The sequence below is a fragment of the Hippopotamus amphibius genome, chromosome 4 (genome assembly GCF_030028045.1).
Source record: "Hippopotamus amphibius kiboko isolate mHipAmp2 chromosome 4, mHipAmp2.hap2, whole genome shotgun sequence".
Classification (NCBI taxonomy): Eukaryota; Metazoa; Chordata; class Mammalia; order Artiodactyla; family Hippopotamidae; genus Hippopotamus; species Hippopotamus amphibius.
In genome coordinates this window covers 112,842,532-112,869,617 of record NC_080189.1, presented here as the reverse complement: position 1 = coordinate 112,869,617, position 27,086 = coordinate 112,842,532, and the positions used below count along the sequence as shown (strand labels likewise).

At 39.6% G+C, this 27,086-nt stretch overlaps 1 protein-coding gene across 3 annotated transcripts; it reads left to right on the top strand.

Annotated features, from left to right (window-relative positions):
- The first annotated feature begins 89 nt into the window (after nucleotides 1-89).
- KIN (Kin17 DNA and RNA binding protein) lies at nucleotides 90-26,833 on the top strand. 3 transcript variants are annotated; one of them, XM_057732517.1, is made up of 13 exons: nucleotides 90-262; nucleotides 2,649-2,743; nucleotides 4,829-4,872; nucleotides 4,954-5,076; nucleotides 5,870-6,051; nucleotides 9,126-9,174; nucleotides 10,142-10,199; nucleotides 15,519-15,648; nucleotides 17,550-17,600; nucleotides 21,012-21,080; nucleotides 21,853-21,952; nucleotides 23,715-23,815; nucleotides 26,497-26,833. In XM_057732517.1, exons 1-13 carry the CDS (start codon nucleotides 149-151, stop codon nucleotides 26,557-26,559), a joined length of 1,179 nt encoding a protein of 392 aa, XP_057588500.1. In that variant the 5' UTR covers nucleotides 90-148; the 3' UTR covers nucleotides 26,560-26,833. The 3 variants fall into 3 exon arrangements, with proteins under 3 accessions (XP_057588500.1, XP_057588499.1, XP_057588502.1); XM_057732516.1 differs by having other exon boundaries at nucleotides 23,715-26,833; XM_057732519.1 differs by lacking the exon at nucleotides 2,649-2,743 and having other exon boundaries at nucleotides 139-262; nucleotides 23,715-26,833.
- Nucleotides 26,834-27,086: the final 253 nt, after the last annotated feature.

Below are 27,086 nucleotides of genomic sequence, written 5' to 3'. Positions count from 1 at the left end.
AAGCGTCGCGAGCGTTGGGGAGCCCCGCCTTCCTTCCGACTCGCCCAGGAGGCTATTTGTCCCGCCCACCCCTGCCAGCCCCAGTTCCGCTTCCGGTCGGCTGAAGGCAGGGGTCCCGAGAGTGGTTGCTGCGGCGGCGGCGGTCGGGATGGGGAAGTCGGATTTTCTCACCCCTAAGGCCATCGCCAACAGGATCAAGTCCAAGGGGCTTCAGAAGCTGCGCTGGTATTGCCAGATGTGCCAGAAGCAGTGCCGGGACGAGGTAAGCGGGCCACCCCCTCCGCCTCCCCGGAGGGCCCCCGCGGGAGATGCAGGCGCAGGTCCCCGACGCCGGGGTGGGGGCCTGGGTCTCCCGTCCCTGGGCCGGGGGTCTTCGGGCCGATCCTGAAAAAGCTTTGGATGCTGTGCCGTGGCATTCACACTTTTTCTGCGGATTGAATTGGGTCGGAAAGGAAGAACACCGGGCGCTTGGCATAATCTAACCCAGATGCAAGTTCGCCTGCAAGTGAGGGATGAGATCCTTCAGGCGGGACTCAGGTTGCAGAGCATCGCTACAAGTTATTCTCTTTGAGTTCTCTTTTCTACCAGTCAAGGTAAAATTTTCACGCGGAAAACTGGAGACTAGTACAGGGAATATCCGTGGATCTGTTGCCCAGATTTTTACATTTGTGTCACTGAACATTGTGTTTCACCATGTTTCCTCTTCTCTAAAATATTTTGGAGGAAATCACAAACATCAGGATACTTCGCCTCTAAATATTTAAATACCCTCCTCTAAAATATTAGGATATTTTTCTGCATAGCCACAATGTGTGTCATCACACATAACAAAATTAATGAAAATTTCATCACATCATCTGTTGCATGCGCCGTAGTCACATTTTCTCAGTGGTCCCCAGGAATGCTTTTTAAAGTAGTTTTTTGTTTGTTTGTTTAGCACAGGGAACTCTATTCAGTATCCTGTGACAAACCATAATGGAGAAGAATATGAAAAGGAATGTGTATATATGTATCTCTGAATCACTGTGTCATACAGCAGAAATTAATACAACGTTGTAAATTAGCTGTACTTCCATAAAATAAAGTAAAAACAAAAACACACACACAAAAAAAAACAGTTTTTTTTTTTTCAAACCCAGAGCCAGTCAAAAGCTGTACACTGGATTTGGTTATTAGGACTTTTTAAAAAATCGACTTTTTTTGAGCAGTTTTAAGTTCACAGTAAAAATGAGCAGAAGGTGCAGAGATTTCCTATATATACCCTGCCCTCAATATGTACAGCCTCCCAGACCATCAGCCTGGTGCAGTAGAGTCAGTGAAGCCACAGTGGCTGGTCATTAGCACCAAAGTCCATAGTTTGTTTTAGAGTTGAACATTCTGCTGTTGAACATTCTGTGGGTTTGGACAAATGTATACTGACAAATATCCACTGTTATAATATCCTGCAGAATAGTTTCATTGCCCTAGAAATCTATGTGCTGTGAGGAATTAGGATTTTTAAATTTAACTTTTAAATATAAACAGAGTCCCCTCCCTTCGCCCTATTTGTTTTTCTTGACGTTGACTTGAAGAGGCTAGGCCAGTAATGACCCTGCAGGATTCCCACTTTAACAATTAAATTTTCTTGTGGTTGCCTTTCGTCTTCTTTCTCTAACTCTTGTAGTTTCTGTAAACTGGGACTTAGATGATCAGATTCAGGTTAAATATTTGGGGGCAGAATCCTTGGTGACCTGTAGTGCTAAGAAAATTGAGTAAAGATGACAGCCTGTAAAGTAATGTTGGAGAGTAACTATGGGGGAACTGGTAACAAATACTAGTGGGGTGTGGAATCATTCCATGTCTCCAGTTTCCCATCAACATTTTACTTACATGTTTTAACATCTTTGCTCTAGTCACTTACTTCATTAGAAGTTGCAAAGTGGTTATTTCTCTAGTTCTTTTTACATTTATTGTTGACTGCCATTCTTTTGTAAAAATGAGCTTTTTCTCATTAACTAGGATTATTTGCTTATCCTCAGATGTTATCCTAAAACATAATTCCTGAGGGAAAGAGAGGATACACGTTTGGTTCTCTCTTTTAATTACCACTTTTCAGAGTAAGACACTTGGGGTGATTCCGGCCTGTTTGCCCTCACCTCTGTTCATTGCCCTTCCCTGCCTAGGAGGGCACCCTGGGGGAGGAGAAGCTGACCCCTAGAAGCCACCTCCCCTGTCTCTGTCTGTAAGACTGGAAGCTTGAGGGGGAGGAAGCTCAGATCCAGAGTATTGTGTTGTTTGAAACGTTTGCATAACACTTTTATGAAGTGGGTGCCCACTAGGATTTTGTTAAATTGAGTCGAAAAATGAAAGCATTTTTCTGTTACTGTACCCTGTACTGTTTCTTACAAAGGTCTGTTTCCTAAAGCACTGTGTTTCTGTCTCTTTAATCCTCTGGGATTCTTCTTTGATTAGCAGGGTTGCAAAACTCAACTTTATGAAAAAAAAATTTTTTTTAAAACAATAGGGAGCTTATAGCCAATGACTTGGTTATTTTTTTTTGCAATTTATCATCAAAGAGCAGCTCCTTAGGGTTTAATTAAGTGCTTGTATTTAGGGCCCATTATAATGACCTAGATCAGAATTTAACGACTACCTATACATTTTTGTAGAATGGCTTTAAGTGTCACTGTATGTCCGAATCTCATCAGAGACAACTATTGCTGGCTTCAGAAAACCCGCAGCAGTTCATGGATTACTTTTCTGAGTGAGTAACTCAAAGCCGCCTTTTCCCATAAGCTTTATTCAGTTGGACATCTAATAGATGCTTAATATTTTACATATTGGAGGCTCCATTTATTCCTTACATATGAACATGATAGCTGTTTATCCTTGTGCTCAGTTTTTGTCTTCTTTGGACAATTTATCATTGTGTGGAATTGTTAAAAAAGTATTTCTCACAATTCCAGTCTTTCCTTCCTTTCACTTCAAACGTACGAAAAACTCTCTTTCATTCTCTAACAATTGTGGCTGAGAGCACAGCTCTGGAGTCAGAACTGCCTGATTTTAAGTCCTTCAAACTCGGACTTCTCCACTTGGGAGCTGTGTGACTTTGGGTGAACTTCTTGAGTTTTTCTGTGTTTTAGTGCCCTCATCTGTGGGTATTTTATTTTCCAAGTATTGTCTTTCCTTCATAAGGTTTCTGTGAAGTTTAAAGGAGTTAATACTTTGAAAGTATTTAGAATAGTGCCCAGTACTCGATTAATATTAGCTGTTAATTATTATTATTAATGTTTAGTCTTGCCTCCATCTAGCTCTTTCTTTCCAGAGTTCTAGACCTTTTGGTCATAGACCCCAAAGCCTTTTGTTTATGTGGGCTATAGCTATTGATACTTGTAAATTAGGGATTAAAACTGAGACATCTAAAAAAATTTGTTTAAAATCATAATATAAGCCTATTACAGTTAAAATAACAATTTTTACCTGAAAAATAACTATATTTTCCAACACGAAAAAAATGAGTGGCAGTTTTACATTTTTGCAGATCTTTTCAGTGTCTATCTTTATAGAAGACAGTTGGATTCTCACATCTGCTTCTGCCTTCATTCTCTTCTGAAGTGTTGTTTTGGTTGAAGTATGTAAAGTAAGTCCAGCCTTTACATAGATGTGTAGCTGGAAGCAGGGGAGGATTTTAACAGCCTTTTCACGTAATTTTGGATGTTATTCTTTGATACCACATTGAAACACAATAGTGTGGTAGTTTCTTAAAGATTAATTGCAATGTGGAATCAGAAACCATATAGCAAACCTTTATACGCTATGACATTAAACTCCCTTTGATCTTTTACTTTAACTTGGATCTTGCACCCATGCATGATTTTATAACATTACGCATCAGTCATTTGGAAAATATTAGTTCATTGAGTTATACAGGTCTTCTGAAATTCTGAACAGTAATATATTTTATTATGCAGTATCATAAAATCATATTCACTGATGTCAACTCATTGCTGTCAGAAACATCTTAAATATTGGGAAGAATGTCAGACTCATGGTGGCGGATACTGGTTTACCAAAATGCCTACATTTTTGCTTGAAAGCTCAAATTTTATCATTGGCAACACATACTGTCAGTTTTCCTTGACGTGACAGGCTCACTTTATTTTTGAGAAAATATCTACCGAATACTTAATTTGAAATGACTGTTTGTCTATATGTCTGTCATTTCTCAAATACCAAGTGGTGCTTTCTTGTCTCTGTGCCCGATGGGAACAGCCTTCTCTTCCTCTTCACCTGTAAAGTCCTATTTGTACTTCTCACCACCCAGATTAAAGAACATCCCCCCCCCCCCCACTTCCTGTGATATTTTGTTACATCTCTTTTTCAGTTTGGCTTCTGTTAGGATGGTTCTGCTAGGTTGTAACCTTGGCCAGATTTTATATCTCATTCACCTATGTTTATCTGGCACTTAACGCAGTGTGCTCAGCTCAGAGGGACACAGTAAGTGCCAACTTCACTTGGAAAGGGCAGTTTTATTGTCAATAGAATGGGGCTATTGTGCCACATTCAGTAGCACCGAGACCTCATAAGGATATATGGTCACTTTTGCTGTGCCTTCTTCTCCAAGACAAAAAGTTTCAACTCCAACCTGACTTTTAACTTTAATTCTTGAAAACTGTAATCTTTTGGGATTCTTCCCTTGTTCAGTTTTTAAAGGTTCATAACAGATATTCATGTAAATGTTTCATATGTCATTTGCTCATGCAAACTATATGATGGCTTAAATTTCAGAAAGGTGATGCTATGTATTTGTAGAAGTTAACCTTAATGCTTTCCCTCCTTGCTTTATTAGGGAATTCCGAAATGACTTCCTAGAACTTCTCAGGAGACGCTTTGGTAAGCATCTTAAGTCCTGTGCAACATGACCTTGTAATTTCATAATCTGCTCAGGTCAGCAGTGTCGTATTTTGTTCTTAGGCACCAAGAGGGTTCACAACAATATCGTTTACAACGAGTACATCAGCCACCGAGAGCACATCCACATGAACGCCACGCAGTGGGAGACACTGACCGATTTCACTAAGTGGCTGGGCAGAGAAGGTGAGAACAAGACGTTACATGAACGGTTGTTCAGTGGCTGCATTGCAGAGAGGGAGAGGATGGTCATACTCTCTGTGTGAATTTATGCAAAAGAGGATGAGTAGGACAGTTAGAAACTGGTGGAAAGGAGTAACCCTCCAGGATTGATTATGTGTACGGCGGGTGTGTGAGAGCTTCTGGAGTGATTCTTTCCACGGTTCAAAGATTTGTCACTGCTTGTTAGGTTAAGGATCGTTTCGTGTCCTCTTCCAGTTTTCCCCCACATTCATTTCACTTTTGGAAACTGTGATTATCCCTTCTTCAGGTGATTTTTTAAAAATTTGCTGTCCATTTTCTAATAGGATGAAAAGTTGAGGAAAAGAACAGAGAAAGAAATTGTGTATCAATGTATTAGGTATTCAGAGCGTTTCTTTATTCCATTTGGGGGGGAAGATGTTTGCTTAGTTAAGTTAGCAGAATGTCATGTTCTCAGTGGATGTTAATTACTTAGAAACAGTTGAATAATTACTAAGCAAGATAATGCTTTTGTTTCCCCTGTTTAAATGTGTTGCCTCAACCTAGACAAAAATCAAAATAATGTTTTTTTCTATTTAAAGAGATGAACTATTCTAATTAAAATCTAAATGTCACTAACTGTAAATATGGAAAATTCACATGCTGTATGAATTTGTGTATTTGAACGTGTCTGAATGAGTGTGTTTGAATGAGTAAATAGTGCAGAGAGAGAAGACATTTATATGTACTTTCAGCTTTGATTGTGTATAAAATTATAGTGTCTGTTACTTTCTTTAAGGCTTGTGCAAAGTGGACGAGACCCCAAAAGGCTGGTATATTCAGTATATAGACAGGGACCCTGAGACAATCCGCCGGCAACTGGAACTAGAGAAGAAGAAGAAGCAGGACCTCGACGACGAAGAAAAAACCGCCAAATTTATTCAAGAACAAGTGAGAAGAGGCCTGGAAGGGAAAGAGCAGGTGAGCATCTTCCAGAGAGGCAACACACAAAGGTCTGGAGATGCAAAATCATTCGTTTGTTTAAGCCTTGGACTGAGTTTTGTAGGAGAAAGAGCGTGGCCTGGTGTAAAAGTCCAGGCTGTGGAGTGGAGACAAACCTGGGTCAGTTTCTGACTTCCTGGCTTCACAGGCTTGTGTGATTATATAATCTTCTAAACCTCAGTTTCCTCATCTCTGAAATAGAGTCAGTGCCTAGCAGCAAAGACATAAACAGAGTGTTTCAACTGATTGTAATTAACGCGGTGTTGGGGTGTTGGGGCTGAGCCCTGCGTGTGGGAGGGAACACAGAGGGCGGGCACTGGCTCCCCTCTGGGGAGGACCTGGAATATTTGAAGGTAGATACAGCCCCTAGGCTGAGGAGTCTTGAGGAATTAATGGGCAAAACCCAGGTGAATGGGGGAGGGAACACATGACAGAATTGGTCACCCACTGTGTGCCAGGCATTCTAGGCACTGGGGATACAGCAGTGGACAAAAGATAAGAACCCCTGCCCTCCAGGAGCTTGCATACGAGAAGTTGTGTATGAGCAGGAAAATACAGCCTAGTGTGTGTGTGAAACTACTAGCCATTTAGTATTTTTTATAACTTTTTATTGTGGTGTAGCACATGTATAGTAAAGTGTAGGAGATGCATCGATGTTAAGGTTACAGCTCGATGAGCTTCTACATGTGTATGTGTCTTTACATGGATGGATGCATGGATGGATGGGTGGGTGGATGTTTGGATGGATGGGTGGGTGGATGGATGGAAAGGTGGGTGGATGGGTGGGTGGATGGAAAGATGGGTGGATGGGTGGAAAGATGGGTGGATGGGTGGATGGAAAGATGGGTGGATGGATGCGTGGATGGGTGGATGGATGGATGGATGGGAAGATGGGTGGATGGATGCATGGATAGATGGATGGATGGATGGAAGGTTGGATGGGTGGATGAGTGGATGGGTGGGTGGGTGGATGGATGGAAGGATGGATGGATGGATGGAAAGATGGATGGATGGGTGGAAGAGTGCATGGGTGGATGGATGGGTGGAAGGGTGGGTGGATGGGTGGGTGGGTGGATGGGTAGATAGTCCATGTGGCCACCACCCAGATCAAGATATAGAACATTTCTGGTGTCCTAGAAGGTTCCCTCATGCCTATTCCCAGTTAATACCCCTTGTGCCCTAAGAAGGGAGCACTGTTCTGATACTGTTGATTGTCGATTAGTTTAGTCTGCCCTTGAACTTCATAGGAATGGAATCATCCAGTTTGAGCTGTGTTGGGCTTCCTTAGCTCAGCATAATGTCCTGTATGTACAGTTCATCCACTTCCTTTCTTATCAGTGCTTCCTTTTTTTTTATTGATGTATTTCATTTAATGGATATTTCACAATTTATTTATCCATTCTCCTGTTGAGAAGTATGTGGCTTATTTCCAGTTTTTGACCCTTATGAGCACAGCTGCTCTGATCATTGTTGAGCTCACATTGTATAAGCCATTTAGCACAGAGTGATGTGGGAAGTAGTGAGCAATGAGAATTAACACCTTGGTGAGGATCGCTTTGTGAACCAACTTTTGTACCATGTCGGCTGAACTTCTTGATAATTGAGAGAGTTTGTAAGAGTTATGCTATTACTTACATTAACATGCGTGTTGTCACACAGTCTTTTTTTTTTAATTTTTAATTTTTTACAATAAACTGCATATATTTAGAGTGTACAATTTGGTATCCCAATCTCCCAATTCATCTCCCCCCCAGCCCTCCTCGCTTTCCCCACTTGGTGTCCATATGTTTGTTCTCTACATCTGTATCTCTGTTTCTGCCTTGCAAACCGGTTGATTTGTACCATTTTTCTATAGTCCACATATGTGTGTCACACAGTCTTTTAGAAGTTTTCTGCGTTAAATTAAAACAGGAACAATGCTTAAACTGCTGTAAATGTGAAATTTAAACTTCTGCTTAAGGCTGAAGCAGAAGTTTATTCTCTTTTCTTAAAAAGAGAATTTTTTTATTCTCTCGCTTTTTAAAAACTTAAATCTATATTTTCAGTAGAGAAAAAAATTATAACTTCCTATAGCGGAAATTATGAAGGATTCACATCTTGTACTGAGGAAAGTGGTTTCCTTTTTGGAGTAACATTATTGCTTTGTAACATTTTAGCTTAATATTGCTAAAACCTTCAAGTTAATTTGTATTTTTCAGGTATAAACACTATCTTCACCCAAAAAAGCAGGGGAAATTCTGTTGATAAGTGCTTCCTCATTCTACATTTAAAGATATCAATTTTTTCAAAGTAAGATCATGTTCTCTTGTGTTCCTTTGTGAAATCCTATATGGGCATTACCTAATAAAATATTTTAGCTAGAACTCAAGATCATCCTTTTTTTTTTTTTTAATCAGTAGAAACAACAGTTAACATTTATCACACACTTACTGTGGCAGGCACTGTGGGAAGTGTTTTATTTATGTTATCCTAATTAACCCTTATCACAACTCTAAATATGTAGGTTATCCCTAGTTTAAAGATGGAATGATTGAGCCTTCAGGGAGATGATGAGAGTGACTGAGATGACAAGGTCATAGGTGGCAGAGGTGGATTTTTTTTTTTTATAGGTAAGAAGTGGATTTATTTAGAGAGAACACACGCCACAGACAGAGTGTGGGCCATCTCAGAAGGTGAGAAAGGCCAGAGGTGGATTTTACATGCAGTTTTCTTTGAGTTAGTCTTATCTTGATCTGAAGCATACTACAAAAGAGAAAGGTTTTGCCCTTTAAAGTAATCCTCTAAGATTCCTAAAGTTTATTGCTTTATGTGGTTGTTTCCTGCTTAAATTGAAATAGAAATAAAAATGTAGGTAAACTTTGGCAGTTTGATACAGAAAAGCTACTTTTTTCCCCTGTAGAGTAATTCTTTTTTGGAGAATCTTTACAATACATATAATTTCCTAATTAGTTCTTAACCATTTTAGGTAGCAGATCATAATTTAAGACTATTGAGTATTGATAGTAAATGCAAGTGTGAGCCAAACCTTCAGACTTTTTTTTTTTTTTTTAAAGGAAACTCCTGTGTTTACGGAATTAAGCAGAGAAAATGATGAAGAAAAAGGTAGTTTTACTTTTTTTTCTTCCTTTCCTAACATGGATGCTTTCATATTGGCTCTGCCGGAAACTAGCAACATGTTTGTGAGCAAGAGGTGTTATCTGTCTGAATTGCATTGTTCTCATCAGTTAAATGAAAAGGTGATGACAATGAATTGGATGGAATGCCTACAGCAACAAATAACCATACTGAGTAACAGTAGCCCGAACAATAAGGAAATACCTTGCCATACCAAAAAGTCCCAGAGGTAGGGTGGTTCCAGACGCCATACTATCAACAGCTGGACACAGAAGGGCTGCCAGCACTCCAGCCATCATATGCAGACCCAGCACTGTTCAGAAGAAGACAGAGAGTGTCTCTCCTCTGGAGTCCCCTGTGAGCATGGAAACTTTTCTTAGAAGACTTTCTTCTCACCAGCAGACTTCCTTTTGAATGTCATTGGCCAGAGTGTATCTCATATCCACCTCAAAAACAGTCACTGGGAAAGGGAATGGAATTATTTTGATTGGTTTAGACCAAAGAACCTTACTAATCTTAACCTCCCATAGGTCCCACCTCCTAGTCCCATCACCTTGGGCATTAGGTTTTTAACATCTGGATTTGGGAGGAGACACAAACCTTCAGACGATAGCATCCTCTAAGCCATGTGTGAGGGGTCTGGACATCCAAACAAAATTGGATTCCTGTCACCGAGGAGAGGGGCAGTGGAGTGGGGAAGCATCCAGGGCCGTTTGCTACATCATGTGACAGTCTTTCCCAGCTCTGTCAGCATCAGTCCAGTATATTTTACAGGAGTTTGTGATCTCTGGGTAGGAGCATTCCAGCTCTCATTTATTCAGAAATGTTCATGAATGTCTATGTGGCTGCATTGTGGTATTTATTATAATTTTTATTATAATTTTGTTTTATTATATCTGATGTTTTACTATAATTTTCTTGAGATATATATGGAATACCAATTCTTTTCTTCCAGTCACATTTAATTTGAATAAAGGAGCATGTAGTTCAGGAGCAGCATCTTCCAAATCAAGGTGAGCTACGTGCATGGGTATCTTAGAATTTGAGAATTTTGGCGAAGTGTTGATTACTGTATTTTAAAAAGTGAAGTATTGTGAATTTTTTTTTTCTGGTTATTATTTTCATGTCTTCTTGTTTTTTGTTTAATGGTTGATTGTTTTGTTTTGTTTTGTTTTCTTAGGAATGGGTTTTTTCTAATTTGCCTTTGATGAGCTGATTCCATCTTTTGAGGAAAGGCTCATTTTGAGTAAATGCTTCTTCACATGGTAAACATTTGCTTCTTCCTAAATCCTTCTCCACTTAATGGTTCTTTCTGTGCTGTAGCAATACTGTTTCATTTTCTGTCATAGCCCACCATCAAGTTTGTTAGCTGGGGTACACACTTGTTGTTTTACCTGCTCTATTATGATTTTCTGAGAATAGAGACTAACCTATTCAACTATCTCCTTAGTGCCTCGTAGAATATAAATGCATTAGTAGACACTCAGGAATAATTGCCTTCCCTTCTAGATGGTGTGGTACTGAGCAAGACTTGACCAGCCTTTTCTTTTCTTTTTCTTTTTTTTTTAAGTGTAAATAATTCCAAATTGACCTCTGACTTGTTCCCTGGGGTTTGGAAAGTTACACTCCCCAAGGCTTTATATGCTCGTTGTCAAGGAAATAAAGACCATTTGTGAACTTGCTTCCCAAAGTCTGATTTTCCTCATTCTGAGAAGCTGCTAGTGAAGATCTCCTTTTTAACTCTTTCATCCACAATTCTATCCATCAGTTCAGTTTAGATCATGAGTCTTTTTTGGCCCATGAGTGGACCAGCCTTTTCTATAAAAGGCCGCGTAGTAAATATTTTAGACTTAGTTGGCCATTGTTGGCCATGTGTCTTTGTCACTACTTAACTCTGCTCTCAGGGTGAGGAAGCAGCCGTAGATGATATGTAAGTGAACGAGCTCAGCTGTGTTCCATAAAATCTTAATAAATATGGCACGTAGTCAGGTATTTATATCTACTTTTCATGTTCTCTTCTCTTGCAGTTCTCGTATGTTTTTTCACCAAATATCTGCTCTGCTTGTGATGTGCGGTGCATTCAGCTTAGTTATGGAGGTGAAAAGATGACTCGGACAGGGTATTCAGGAGGCACCAGAAGCTGCTGGAATTTGGTTTTGAGCTGAGTGACATTTGGTGTTTTACTTAGTATTCTTATTTAACCTAACTCAGTTTTTTGTTTGTGGGAGATTTTGTGGGGGTTTTTTTGGTTAACTTACAGACCAGTGCTTATTTGCACGACTAAGTAAGTGTCTAGGAGAATTGCAGGAAACGGGCAGGGTGAGTTGGCAGTGTGTAACTGCTTCAGGATGACTTGCCATCTGCCTTAACTTTGATCAGAGTATTTCAGTATTAACATCTATATTAGATACTGTGAAGAAATTGGTTATTTGGGTTCTATATATGGTGCCTTTTAAAAGAAAATTTCTTTTCAAAATACTGCTGTGATATGAGCTGGAAGACAGGCTGGAGTATATCTTAACATGTGCCATGTAGTTTTGGACCCTTACATATTTCTGTTTTCCCTTATTGTTTGCTGTTCCTAAGTGTAGGTGACTGTTAAGATTGGTCCTGCTGGCCCCCAAATTGATTGCCCTTATGTTAGTTTTCTATGGCTGCTGTAACAAGTTACCACAAACTAGATGGCTTGAAACAACAGAAATTTATTCTGTCTCTGGAGGCCAGAATTCCGAAATTAGTATCCCTGAGCCAAAATCAAGGTGTCTGCAGGCCTGTGCTCCCCCCAGAGTCTTTGGGGAGAATCCATTCCTTGTCTCTTCTGGCCTCTGGTGGCTGCAGGCATTCCTGGGCTTCGGGCTGCATCCCTTCAGGTTTCTCTCTGCTCCATCTTCACATCACCTTCCCCTCTGTGCGCCAAATCCCCCTCTGCTTCCCTCTTAAAAGGATGCATGTGGTTGCACTTAGGGCCCACCCAGATAACCCAGAATACTCTCATCTCAAAATCTTTACCTTAATCCCATTTGCAAAGACCCTTTTTCCAAATGAGGTAACACTGGTAGGTTCCAAGGATGAGGAGCTGACACTTTTGGGGGTTTGCTGTTCAACCTACTGCACCCCAGTGCCAAGCTGCGATTGTGTTAGTAAAAGATTCGTTTCATTTGACCAAGTTCTGTGACTTCACTCTCAACTATCTATAATGTGTAAATAGTGTTGCAGATAATACAGTGGAGAGACTCAGATCTAAGATTTCTTTTTCTGAAATTATGGTATATTTTTATAGAGGTTGGAATTTATTTTCCTGTTGATTTATATCTCTTATATATTTAAAACTCAGAGTTAACTAAATCACCTAGATATCAAAAATGGATTTTTTAGGCTGTTTGAGGCACAAAGAGAAGCCCTGCTTCCCCGTTGCTGGAACAAAAGTTACTCCGTTCTCACTTCTGTTTTTCCTTTGTGCTTTTCTGTCTCCATTAATCATACAAATACCCACTCCAGTTACTGAAAGCAGAATCCTAGGGCTGTTCTAGAAGCCTTATGTTCCATTGCCAGTCTGTTAATGGTCAACATAAACTTGACCATTTTAACCGTTTGTAAGTGCACAGTTCAGTGGCAGTAAGTAGATTCACCTTGTTGTGCGCCCATCACCAGTATCCATCTCCGTGACTTTTCATCATCCCAGACTGACACTCTGTGCCCACTGAAAGCTAACTCCCCACGTCCCTCCCCCAGCCCCCGGTTACCTCTGTTCTGCTCTTCTGTCTCTGTGAATGTGACTACCTCACATGAGTGGAATCATACAGTGTTTGTCCTTTTGTGTCTGACTTCTTTCACTTAGCATAACATCTTCAGGGTTTTCCATGTTGTGGCATGGATCAGAATTTCTTTCCTTTTTAGTCTCGGTAATAATATCCCCTTGTATACGTAGACCACATTTTGTTTATCCATTCATCCATCAGTGAGCAGCTTGAGTTGTTTTCACCTTTTGACTCTTGTGATTAATGCTCTTCTGAACATTGAACATTGGTGTACAAATATCTGTTCAAATTCCTGCCTTCAATTCCTTTGGGTGTTTTGCTGGAAGTGGAATTGTCAGATTGTATGGTAATTCTGTGCTTAATGTTTAAAAGGTTGTCCACAGCAGCTGCACCATTTACATTCCCACCAGCAGTTGCACAGAGGTTCCAGTTTCTCCACGTCCTTGCCAACACTTGTTATTTTCTGTATTTTTTTGTAGTAGCCATCCTAATGAGTGTGGAATAGTATTTCGTTATGGTTTTGATTTGCATTTCCCTAATGATTAGTGATGGTAAGCATCTTTTCATGTGTTTTTTGGCCATTTATGTATCTTCTTTGGAGAATTACCTATTGCCCATGTTTAAACTGGGTTTGTTTTTTATTCAATTTAATTTTAAGAAAAAGTATTGGGTTGGCCAAAAAGTTCATTCGGGTTTTCCAAAAACCCGAATGAACTTTTTGGCCAACCCAAAATCTAACAGCCTTAAAGAAATTAAAATTTCCAAGCTGAGACAAATACTAAGATATTGAATAATTTATAAATGTGTTTGATGACTCAATATTGGTAAAATTTGAGAAATCGAAGAGAATGTGAGAAGACTCAGAAAGCAGAAAAATGAACAAATGTTTTTTCAAAAAGTGGAGAAAAATCTCCAGAGCACAATAGTAACAGGCTTTTCCTACTGATTACATAGGAAATAGGTGGATTGCGAACATGTAAGGAAGAAGTAATTACTAAACCCCAAAATAGCCACTTAATCGTCATTTCCCTTCTGCTGGGATTGTTAGTGCCTGTTTAGATAGACATATTGTGATTGTTTATGATCTAGAATTATTGCTAAATTCAATGTGTTCCTCGCTCAAAAGTACATTTAAATCTAAAGAATGTTTAAGTAGCACATTGAAGAGTTTAACTGGAGTTAATCTGTTCACAACCACAACCAATGTACATTATTTACAGTTGTCACAAACCTTACAACTTAAAAGTATGTTCAGAAGATTGAATTATGGGACAAAACCCAGTAAGTGAAATTTCGCAGGAGTAAATGTAAAGGCTTCTAGTTAGATAAAGAGAGAAGGGCTTCTGTGAAGACAGGGTGGGGGAGTCCTGACCTACAGCCCCCCACCCCCCATTCAAGAAGCAGGGATTTCAGTTGACTGCAGGCTCCACTGGGGTCCTCTCAGTCATCCGGGGTCCTCACAGTCATCTGGCTGCTCACAAAGCTGAGGCTGCCTTTAAATGCCTAGGGGAAAAGGTCCGAATAGTGGAAAATAATAATTCTATTGTATTTTCTATTAATGACACTTTTTTTCTTGTTTACCTCCATGGTAGCTTGGTGCAAATATGTATTCTTTATTTTGTATCTTTTAAATATGACAAATAATTTGGTAAGATTCAATGAGTCAGCAGATACTAATGGAGCATCTGTTTTATCTGAGTCACAAGATAATTACTGCTACTTCCCAGGGAAAATATATATACATAGTCTCTGCCCTCCTGTGAGAGAGGAGTCACGGATACAAATGATTACATACAAGGTGGAGGAGTGGGATGCCTGCCCTGGAGTGCTGTGGCAGTTCAAAAAACAAGATCCAAGAAGCCTCATGAAGAATGGATCTCAAAGAATTTCAATTAATAGACTATTCTAGGTATAGAAGAGGCATGTGCAGATTTTCAGAGGCTTGAAGCACAGGGCATGGCTCAGTCAATAGCAGATTGTTCAGAATGACAAGTGTACATAGTAAGTCAGAGACGGTGCTCTGTGGCCAGTGGTGACAACTTTATATTGGCACTCAGAAATTTAGAATGTACACCGATGACTTTAGGCAGTCGGGAGCAATAAAAAAATTCTTAATTGAATGTTGAGATCTTTGATTTAAAGAATAGAACTGAAAGCAGTTGCCGGACTTCTGCCGGCCGTTTTTACAGACATCGCACTTAATCCTTGTGGTCGAGCTGGAGTTGGATCACATTGTTATCCCCAGTGATAGATGAGGACATGAAGCTTAGAAAAGTTCTTTGCTCAGGGGCCCAGCAGAAGTAGGATCAAACCCGCATGGCCCCAGCCCTGAAGCTGATGCTGTCCTCCGTCTTGGACAGAGTGGCACTACCTGCAGGGGGAGGGGACAAGAAGGGTTCCCTGTTCTCATGGCGCTCCCATCCCTGCAAATGGTAGGCATGCCCTTCGTTGTTTTGACTAATCTGTTGTAAATTAATCATGTAACGGATTCCTTCTGTGTTGTTCCTTTCACACATTATAAAGCGTACATCTTTGCCCAGTTTTTGTTAACAGCATGGTTCCTCTTTCCTTCAGTTCTTTGGGACCAAGTGCCCTGAAGACGATAGGGAACGCAGCGTCAGTGAAGCGGAAGGACTCTTCCCAGAGCTCAGCTCAGTCCAAAGAGAAGAAGAAGAAGAAGTCTGCACTTGATGAAATCATGGAGGTGTGCTTTATTATCTGCTTGTCAGCTCTAGCTGTTAGGGGAATGATGTCATTCCAACCAAGGAACATTAAATAGTTGCACCAATTATGAGATTAATATAAAGTAAAAAAAATGTGCTCATACTGCGTTGGGAAGAAGAGCCTAGATGCAGTTCTATCTGAGTGGAGCTGGAACCTCCCTAGATAGGTTTATTTTCTTGCCTCAGGTGCTGTCTTCAAAATACTCCATGAAATTATGGTCAATAGAGCTCATTTAGAAGGACCTCAGTGGTAATTGAAGCCAGAAATGAAAGCTCTGCTCACCTCCGGTGGCTCCGTGAAATTGGCCTCCTTCGTGGACGCCCCACCAACCTGAGCTCTCCTGTTGCCTCTGACTTCCACTTATACCTCCTAGCCAGGAGAGATGTATTTTTAATTTGATTTAACCTGATGGCCTAGTTTATATGATGAATCATTGAAAACCTATGATTATCTGAATCTAGGGCTGTAGTTTTGCTCTAAATTTACCTAAAATTCTAGAGCCGTTCTGCAGAAGGTTCTTAATATTTCCTAAATACTCCTTCTCCTTTCCAACACATCGCATTCCCTTATCAGTAAATTCATGAAATAAGTAGAAGAGGCAAAGAGAAGGAATAAATGGGTACAAGAAGCTAACTTTTTTCCCTGTGACATCATTTCCTCCAGTCTCCTCATCCGTTTTCTTCATTTGTGAAGGGACAGGAGGTAACTGTTTGGTCTTCCCAGTTACTGAGTCCTCACACAATGCAGGACAGTCAGAAAAGCTTGAAGTATAACATAACATGCATGCTCTGTGAGATGTGGTCATTCCATCACTCAGCAGATACTGAGTTGCTGCTCTGTGCTGGGCATCATGTGAGGTCCTGCATATGTAGAGCAGAGAGAAAAACACGTTCCCTGTGTGTTGTGGAGCTTTCACTCTAGCGAGGGAGACACTCCATGGCCAGTGGATAAGGAATTACAGCATGCTGAGTGCGAAGGAGGTCTGAGGGCAGGGAGTGGGGAGATAGCTTGGTGCCCGGCTAGGGCGGGGAGGCCTCTAGTGCAGCATCCACAGGGAAGAGCCATGTGGCTGGTGCATGGCGAGCGCAAGAGGGGTGGCATGCGAGCTTGGAGAGAGAGGCAGGGGCAACACCACAGAGGTCTTACAGGCCATTTTGAATTTAATTCAAAGTAAAACAGAAAGCCAGGTCTACCTGCTTGGAATGAGAATATTCTTTGTTTATATTGGAAAGTTGGAAGAATTAAGATGAGGTTTTGAATCAACCAAAGAACGACATTGTTCGGTCCCTTTGAAAGCTGGCCCTTAGGGTTAACTAAGCAATTGAGAAAGAAAAAGGCGTGAGATAGAGCCATGCCAGCCAGTCAGCACGTTTTCCTTTTGGTCACCCTTTTATTTACGTCTCTCCTGGCTGTGTTTTTCTTCCTCTCCATTCACAAGCTTTATATCCTCATCAAACGGGGAAGCTCCTTTTTGCCATCACACTGCGTACCCAGCCACGCTGTGCTAAGTTGGTCTGTAAGAGTTCCGTGTTTACCCCTGAAAACATCGCCTGCTTTCCAGCGCAGGACAGTCCAACGGAGGAAGCAGGCAGGCGGCAGCATAATACTGACAGGTGGCCTTGCGGTTTGACTCAGTAGAGGTCGTTTGCATTTATTTTCTTGGTCAGTTGACTTGCCTCTCACTTGTTTTCTTAAATCCAAGTTTTTTTTTTTTCAATCAAAATCTAATTGCAAAAAATACTTCTGTTTATCAGAGCTTGCAGATTATATCCATGTCCTGTGAAGTGTGTTTTTGGTGTTCTTTTGCTAAGTGGAATGTTATTTGAAATAAATTGAGGATTTTAAAGAGGTAATGTTAGGAATGTCTCATATGTCCTCCAGATTGAAGAGGAGAAGAAAAGAGCTTCCCGAACAGATTACTGGCTCCAGCCTGTACGTATCCCGCTGGGGCTTCTTACTTCTACATGTGCTTTTAAGTGAATGATTTAAATAGCATTTGGTATAAATGGCTAAATTTCTTAATATCTGTGCATTCCGTAGATAGATTTGTAACTTTAATGACTCGTCTTTGCCTCTGCCCCGTAAGTACTGGTTGTATCGTGTTGGGGGGTTACTTCATGTTCATGGACCAGTAATGTTCCTTGAGTTTAATGCCAGATTTGTGTGTGGACACTTTGAATTTATGCCTCAGATTCTTTTCAGTTTTTGCTACAAGAATACCCAGTTGGGTACTTTATTGTAAAAACGGGTTTTAATTATACAAATTCAAGGAAAGCTTTGTATTTTATTGTGTTTATTGCATATTCTTTCTTTTTTCATTTTTTCTTAATCTAATTTACTAAAGTCTTTAAAAATTTTTTTATTGAAAGATTCTTTACATTCTATAGTGCTTTCCTGTTTTCAAAAGTTTCACACAAATGATCTCATATAATCCCATAATAACTCTTCTTTCCCCCCACCCCTTTTTTGCCCCTCTCCTCTTCCCTCTCCCCACTGGTAACCACTGATTTGTCCTCTGTATCTGTGAGTCTGCTTCTTTTTTGTTTTATTCACTAGTTTGTTGTATTTTTTAGATTCCACATATACGTGATATCATACAGCTTTTGTCTTTCTCAGACTTATTTCACTTTATTTCTTGTTCTTTTAAGATAATTTCATAACAGTTTTTAAACGTTTCAGTACTTTAACTTTTTTTATTTATTACTCTGTTTTGAACTTACTGGAATATGAAGTTTTCATAAAACCTTCAGGGTATCTTAGTTATCCTTAAAGAAGCTGGCTTGATCAGTAACACGAGAGTGAAAAGTAAAGTGTTATTTGGATGATTTCTGATTTGAAAAATAATAATAATCTTGAAGATTAATAAGTGCAAAGTTCTAATTTAAGCTTTCATAGTTATTCCCTCACTAGCTGAAAAATAATTTAGTTTCCATGTCTTAGTTTATGTGCTTATACAGTGGGAAACATTTGCCTAGTGATCATATGAAGGATCATGAAAGAAGTGATATAAAATGAAAATCCTTGCTGTATTAAATAGAAAATAAGTACTTCATAAACCAGTCAGAGAAAGACAAATAAATATCATATGATATCATTCATATGTGGAATCTAAAAAAAAAAAGATAAAAATGAACTTCTTTACAAAACAGAAATAGACCCACAGATGTAGAAAACCCACAGATGTAACTTATGGTTACCAGAGGGGAAAGGCTGGGGGAGGGGGGGTTAAATTAGGAGTTTGGGATTATCAGATACACACGACTATATATAAAATAGATGACCAGCAAGAAGCTCCTGTACAGCACAGGAAACTAGATTCAGTATTTTATAATAACCTATAAGGGAAAAGAATCTGAAAAACAATAAATATATATGTATAACTGAATCACTGTGCTGTGCACCTGAAACTGACACATTGTAAATCAACTGTACTTTAATTTAAAAACAAAAAGAAAAACTATAAAAAAAAAAAGTACTTCATATGAATTATTTCAGTTAATTCTCATATCAGCTCTACAAGGTAATTACTGTTATTATTCCCATTTTATAGGTGAGAAAACTGAGGCTTGGATGATTTGAGTAATTCCCCCAAGGTCACTTAGGAAGTGGTGAGCCAGGATTTCCCCAGCAGTCAGTTCACTAGGTTGTACTCGCCCTGATGAACAGTACTGCTTCCCGGGGTGCATGGCTCCCTGAGTCCCGTCTCAGGAGAAGTTTGGGTTAGGATCAGAACAGGAAGGACCTGGAGAGGAAAGCATCTGTGAATTATTTTGCTTTGCTTTCCCAGAGTAGCTGGCATTTGATATTAATCACTTCATATATTGTTTATGAATATGTAATCAGAGTTCTTAACCAGAGCACAATTCAGAAAACTTTAGAGCATTTTTATCCAAAATATATATGCTTCAGTACTACCGCCATCCAGTCTCCGGGGGTGAAATGACCATTTTTACTAACTGCCTCGGTGATTCTGATGTGTACCCTTTGTTCAGAACCTTTGGTTTAAAGGAAAAAGAAAAATCAAAAGCAGAAAAGAAAGGCAAAAGCATTTTTAGTTAACGTTAGTCCAGAAGTCCTCTTTCCATTGACAATACTTTTAACTACATTTTACTTTTGATTTGATAACCTTCTGGTATAGTACATTATTCAGATCTTCTTCCCAGTTCCTCCGGGAGAGTGTTGCATTAGAAGTGCAGAACAGCCAGCAGGAATCCAGTGACTCAGTGTGTGTCTCATTTTGAAACGTGCAGTGTGTGTGTTAAAATAACCAGCAGCCCACAGAGATGGATTGGAGGGCTTTTGTTTTTAAACTCAGGAAGGAAAGTTTTGACAGATCTGTTATGAGCAAGTGTCAGTAGTAGAATGATGTAGTGAGTTATGTTTAAATTATAAAAGCTGTTGGTATTGCATGGCTTCATTGAGAAAGTCTTAGTGGAATAGTGGCTCAAGAATAAGAATGCTCAAGCCTTCCCTTAAACGTGTGTTTTTCTGCTATTAAATATCCTCCCCTCAAAGTCCTTACTAGATTTTTGTTAATGTAACATTTAGCCTGGCTTATTGAAGTACTGGTGACCATCTAGTACCTCTGCTGTATCCACTTAAAGTAGCAAATACAGAATCGCTGTAGTGAATCTGGCATTGTCAGGCAATTTAATTTTCATCATCAGCCGTTAGCTAATCGAAATCAGGAAAACAACGGTAAAGAAGCAAACTCAGAATGCTTTAACATGAAGTAAGCTCAGATTTCTCTGCCATTTGAGAACTAGATGCTCAGAAGGAGCGATACTTTTAGCTGGAGTTAATCTGGAGGAATCCCGTCTGCAGCAGAAATCCAAAGCAACATAATGAGAAAAGAATATTGTGGCACATCTCGTGCTTCAGCGCCAAGCCTCTGTTTCTTACAATTCCCAGTGAGACTCTCACCCTCTGAGTTTTTTGTCAGCAGTGAACTCAACATATAATATTCTTGGCACTTTTCACTTCCTTGAATGGAGAGAAAGAAAGAAGCTCTCTATGAAAGACCTGGAATTGTAAGAGTTGCGATTGGTGGAAGAAAGTCCTAGATTTCAGGAAACCTTCAGTGTGGAACTCAGCCGTGAGATATGCATTTTTTTCCTCTTGGTAACCAACTGTGTTGAACAAAAAGAGACAGAAGGAGTGAAAGATTCCTCAGGAGATGTTTTGGCATTGTTGAGAAGGCTTCCAACTCCAAAATGTCTTATTTAACAACACAGCTAACATTTTACTATGATTTTTGGTGAAAATGGTTTAAAATGAAGGATCAGAAGAGGAAAGATAATTTATAATCATTCCTTCTGTCTTTATTTTTTTCTTATTTTCTAGGAAATTATAGTGAAAATTATCACCAAAAAACTTGGAGAGAAATATCATAAGAAAAAGGGGATTGTGAAGGTAAGGACATGACGTTATGGATGGACTTTGGGGAAAGAGCTGGTGGGTCGCTGAGTAAAGCCTCGTTGATATTCCTTAAAAACAAAGTCCTAGTCTCAGAAGCAGTGTGTCTAGGATTCTGGATGGTGCTGTAGAAGGAAGGCTGACTTCACAATGGCTAGAGAAGTACTTCATTTCCAACCATAGTTTATACCTAACTTCGGTCTGCTTTCTTACTGGAGCAAAGAGTGCATATGAAAGCCCATCGGCGCCTGTTAAAAAAATTCAGTGAGCACACCTTGCTAGTAAGTAGTGTTACTGACGGGCAGTGTAACGGTGCCCCAGAGTTCCAAGGAGGGCCTCCTTGTGCTTTGCTCTAGGATTTTAACATTTAAAAACCAGCACTCCAGTCTTTTTCTTTCTTTTGCTTCTCCTAAGTATAGTTTCACGCTAGCACCCAGCCTTGTGCATGCGTAAATTGCCCTTCCACTGCACTTGAAATGACACAGAATTATCCCTCTCACTGCATTTCTTCAAGTCTTATTCTAAGATCACCAGCCTTGTCTTTCTAGCTGAAAACCTCAACTAGGCTTTGGATTGAATTCTTTAAGAACCATGGCCGTATATGGCAGCTAGAAAATAAACTCCATTGATGGAAGGTGTAACTCTTAAGACTTGAGTTACCCTTACCTTTTGATTAGCATTTCATTTGTTTACATTTCTTCATTTCTGTCCTTTGGACTTTGTGTTCACATCTCTCTTCTGTTATAAAAGTGTTGGTTTTACACGACAGGAAGTAATTGACAAATACACAGCCGTCGTGAAGATGATTGACTCTGGAGACAAGCTGAAACTTGACCAGACTCATTTAGAAACAGTCATTCCAGCACCAGGTAAACCATTTTGCAGACCATTTAATATTTGTACCATGAAAATAAGTGATTCCATTCCTAAAACCAAAGTTTTTGACATTACTTGATAGTTCTGGATATGTTTCCTTTTTGGAAATATATAATCACCAATATAACGGATCCCAGTTTGACGTGACATGGTAGTTTACCAGTCCTCTGAGAAAGCTATTTTGTGGCTTGGATAAATTTTCCCTTCCTAAAGTCTTTTTTTTTTTTTAAATTAATTAATTAATTAATTTTATTTACTGGCTGTGTTGGGTCTTCATTGCTGCACACGGGCTTTCTCTAGTTGCTGAGAGTGGGGGCTACTCTTCATTGTGGTGCGCAGGCTCCTCATTGTAGTGGCTTCTCTTGTGGAGCATGGGCCCTAGGTGCGTGGGCTTCAATAGTTGTGGCACATGGGCTCAATAGTTGTGGCGCACGGGCTTAGTTGCCCCATGGCATGTGGAATCTTCCCAGGGCAGGGCTCGAACCCGTGTCCCCTGCATTGGCAGGCGGATTCTTTACCACTGCACCACCTAGGAAGTCCCCTAAAGTCTTTTGTTTCTTTTGCCAGAAGCAAATCACAGACATATCTGGATAAAATCAATCATATCAAGATTATTATTAATATATTTGTTTAGCTATTAGAGGTGGTAAAGTAAAAGTCAATATTATTTTACATTTTCTTTTCCTTGTCTTATACATATCCAGTATAACTGCTTCTGTGGTTAGTTAGGTGGTTTACCTCTGACCCAGACTCTTCATGGTGGTATCATTGCTGGCACAGTGATAACGTTAGTCTCTAAAACTTAACGTTTATCAGATCCTGTATTCTTTCTCCCTAAAGTAAAATTCATTTTATGGATTAGAAATTGTGCACTTTTTTTTTTCAGCTTTATTGAGCTGTAATTGACATAAACTGCATCTGTGTAAAGTGTGTAATTTGATAGGTTTCAACATGTGATCTCTCCCATTAAAACCATCCCTACAATCAAGTTAGCAGATGTGTCCATCACCCTCCAGAATTTCCTCAGCTTCCTCTATAATCCTCCTCTCCCCGCTGTCTCCCCTGTCCCCCCCAGGCAGCCACCAAATCTGCGTTCCGTCATTATAGGTTAGCTCATGTTTTTCTAGAATTTTATGTAACTAAAATCATACCACATGTGCTGTTTCTGTCTGGCTTCTTTCACCAAGCATGCTGTTTTGGATTCATCCACGTTGTTGTGTGCAGCTATACCTTATTCCTTTTTATTGCTGAGTATCTCATTATGTGGATGTGCCCGTTTCTTTATCCAGTCACCTGTTGGTGGACATTGGAGTTGTTTACAGTTCTTGGCCATGACAAACAAAACTGCTATATGAACATTCACGTACAGGTCTTTGTATGGATGTGTGATTTCTTTCCTGTGGGAAGAATTTTTAGAGATAGAATGGCTCAGTCAAATGTAGGCGTATGTTTGCATTTTTGTGAAAAGAGAAATTAAAGTGAGCTGAACTTTTTCTGATTACTTCTGGGCTCTTGATCTAAAATTAAAACACTCTGATAAATAAGTGGAAAAAATGAGGAGTCTTGTAATGTTATGGTAATCAAAATATCTACAAACTGTACTTTAGAATCATACAGCTATTAAATGATTAAGAACTTCCAAGAGAAGGTTTTGTTTTCCATTATGTTGATTCAGTGTAATTGCATTTGGCTTTAAGAAAGTAGAAGAAAGTGGCTATTTTCTTTGCATTAAGTGTTAACCCTTTTCTGTTGCAGGAAAAAGAATTCTTGTTTTAAACGGAGGCTACAGAGGAAATGAAGGTACCCTAGAATCCATCAATGAGAAGACTTTTTCAGCTACTATAGTCATTGAAACCGTAAGTATGTTTACACAAAGACAGAAATTTCAAAATGCTTTTAAAATGTGCCGTGGTGTTTTTTCATTGGATTGGTATTTTAAGAATTTTCTGTTTGCCTTTTGTCCTGTTTGGAAATCTATAAGCTTATTTTCTCTAATGACTGACATTACTAAAGCATTTTATTTTCTGATTACAAAAGAAATTCTGTGTGTGTCTGAATCTGTTCAGGCTGCTGTAACAAAATACCATAGACTGGGGTGGCTTTAGAAACAGAAGAAGTTTATTTCGCACAGTTCTGGAGGCTGGAAGTCCAAGATCAAGGCCCAGACAGCTTTGGTGTCTGCTGAGGGCCTGTTTCCTGGTTCACGTGTCCTCACGTGGTGGAAGGGGCAAAGGAGTTCTAGTGTTTGCGGGAGTAATCGACTTCCTGAAGAGTCTGATGACAGTCTGGGCTCTCTCCAAGGAATTGCATGTCAACTGCCACATTTTATGTGTTCTCTTTAAGGTCCCCTACGGCCACCTATGAACTGGCTCGAGAATGTTGTCTCAGGAAAGCTTTCTAGAAAAACTATTTAGGTCCTTATTTGAAAGAAATCACTTTTCAGTAAATTAAGCATTTTTTTTGCTGTCCCTGAAAATACTAACCTAATCACCAACTAACATAACTCTAAGGGGAAAAAAAGCAACAGGGTATGTCACCTGTCAGTAGGAAATTTATTTATCTGACTAAATGAGCAGATTGAAGTTTTTTTTTTTTCTGATTCAATCAGCATAAGATCGTGGAAACGCTCACATTTCCTTGGCAGGGTGAATCTCCTCCACTTTTTAATTTCACTATACAATGCAACTTAGACCTTGCTTCTCGTTTTCATCTAAGGGAAACAGTGACTCAGTGCTGTTGAGGATCTCCTAGGTTCCATCCACACCTTTGGTTTCCAGGCTGTATGAGTCTCGAGAGCCTCACTGTGAACCCTCAGCTCCGTCCTCCCCTCTAATGCTTTTGTTACTCTCCAAGCTGGCCTGAGACAGAACCTCGGCAGGGATCTGCACGGAAAGTCTTTCTGGCTGATTGCAAAGCAGCGTGTGCTCTTGGGAGAGGAAACCCACATGCAAATGTTTGGTTTTTTCTTTCTCTTTTGCAGCCAGCCTCTGTTGAAGGAGGCCTATTGTCGGTCAGCCTGTCTCTACGTGCCCGTGTTTTTTCCAAGTCAGTGCCCTAAAAAACATGAACTTTTCCAGTGGTTCCTCCTATTTTTGATATTTCTGGCCTCTTAAATTTTAGTATCAGTATCATAATATTTGAAATTTACACATTTATTAAGCAGATTTTTTTAAAATAGCTCACACAATTGTTCAAAACCAGCCCCAGCTTTTTAGCTACTTGCCTAATTAATCCACGTGTGGTTACCTGCTTTATCCCCTGCCTGGCCTTCTTATCACAGAAATGTAATTGACCTTCGACCTTTAAACTTGATAATGAAGGAGTCAATCTGAGTCATGCTTTATCATTGCATATTAAAAGAAATACATTTTAAAAGGAATTTTTAAAGGAAGGTATGATTCTCGGTAAAAAAATGTTAAAAATCTCAGCCCAGGGTAGAGTTATCTTCATCTTTTTATGTTTTGCAGTGGAGAGGACCGGCTTTTAAATTTTAACCAAACAGTAATAAGAGTTGAGAATTATTGAGCTTATGTTCATAGTATGTTCCAGGTATCATTCGCAACACTTTATATGTGCTGACTCATTTCCCAACAACCCAGTAATGCAGGTACTGTTGTCCTTTCCCTTTAGGAGATAATGGGTCACTGAGGGGTTACGTCATCTGCTAAGGGTGGGGTGTGAACTTGGGCGGTCTGGGTCCAGAGCCCATATTCTTAGCCTTTGTGTTCCCAGGTTGGATCAGCTTTTATGACAGGTATCATCTTTCATTAATCCGGTTTTCTTTCCGCTTTCCCTTTTTGTTGGAAATGAAGGGAAGAAGAAAATATATTTCAGGTTAGACTCATTTTCTGTAATAAGACCAGCCTGTCACAGCTAAACTAGATGAGTATATTTGAGTATGAGAATTTGTGTTGCTTAAAATAATGGTATTTGCTATTAAAAAAAAACATGGCACAAACATGATAGAAATTGACTTCAAATTTCGAAATCCAAAATGGGTGTTCTTGATCAGCGAACGGCTCTTTTCTTAGAGGTGATTTGTGAGCCCAGGGTCCTTCTGTGTCTCTACCACCTTCGCGCGGGGCTTTGACAGCTTCCACGTCCATGTGCTCAGACAGGCCACGGGGAGCGTGACGGTTGTGCGTGGAGGGGAGTGTGGCCTGGGCCTGGAGGTGGCCCACATCCCTTCTGTTCCCTTCCATGGGCTGGAGCTGCATCTTACGGCCACGCCTGAGCACGGGGTGGGCCAGCAAGTGTGCCTTTATCCAGGCAGCAGAAGAGATGCGGAGCGGCTAGCAGGTCTCAGCCACAGGTCTAGTGATAACACAAGTCACAGAGCAATGAAGAAACTGGCCAGTTCTTGATGAGGGTACTATAGAGTATTTTTAAAATTCACAGATGTGTAAAGCTGTCCGCTTCCTTCATGGTATCTTAGGAATGTGGAAAAGGCAAATTGTATCCAGAAGTGTATGTCCTTTTCTTATCTTCTGAGTACATGTGTGTTTTTAACCTCTTCTTCAATTATTTTCATTTGTAGGGCCCTTTAAAAGGACGCAGAGTTGAAGGAATTCAATATGAAGATATTTCTAAACTTGCCTGAGTTTGAAAATTTGTTAACAACACATTAAAATCTTAAAGCATCAAATTGGTGTTCACCAAGGCATTACAAAACTCTACTGTGTTAGGGTATTTCTTTTGTATAAAACAAATGGATTTATTTAAATATAACTGTATAGTTGTTTAGCTGAACTTTATAGAAAAATCTAATTATGTCTTGTGAAATATCAAAATTATGTAATTGTCTTTGTTATTTTTGTTTCCTTTGTAATTTTTCCTTGATGATTTTTTATCTTCATTAAAAGAACATTATTGTACAGTGTTTTATATAGGACAATTTGGAATCATATAGTTAGAGGAAATCCTTCATATACTCTAAAGTTATATTTTCATCAGTAAAGTAGTAAAGTTGAACTATAAATATAATTAGATTTTTGAAAAGTCAAACTATAAATAGAATAATAGCTTTATTGAGATATAATTCACACCCCATAGAATTTCACCCATTGAAAGTGGACATTTCCGTGGTTTTTAGGATATTTACAAAGTTGTGCAAGCATCACCACTATA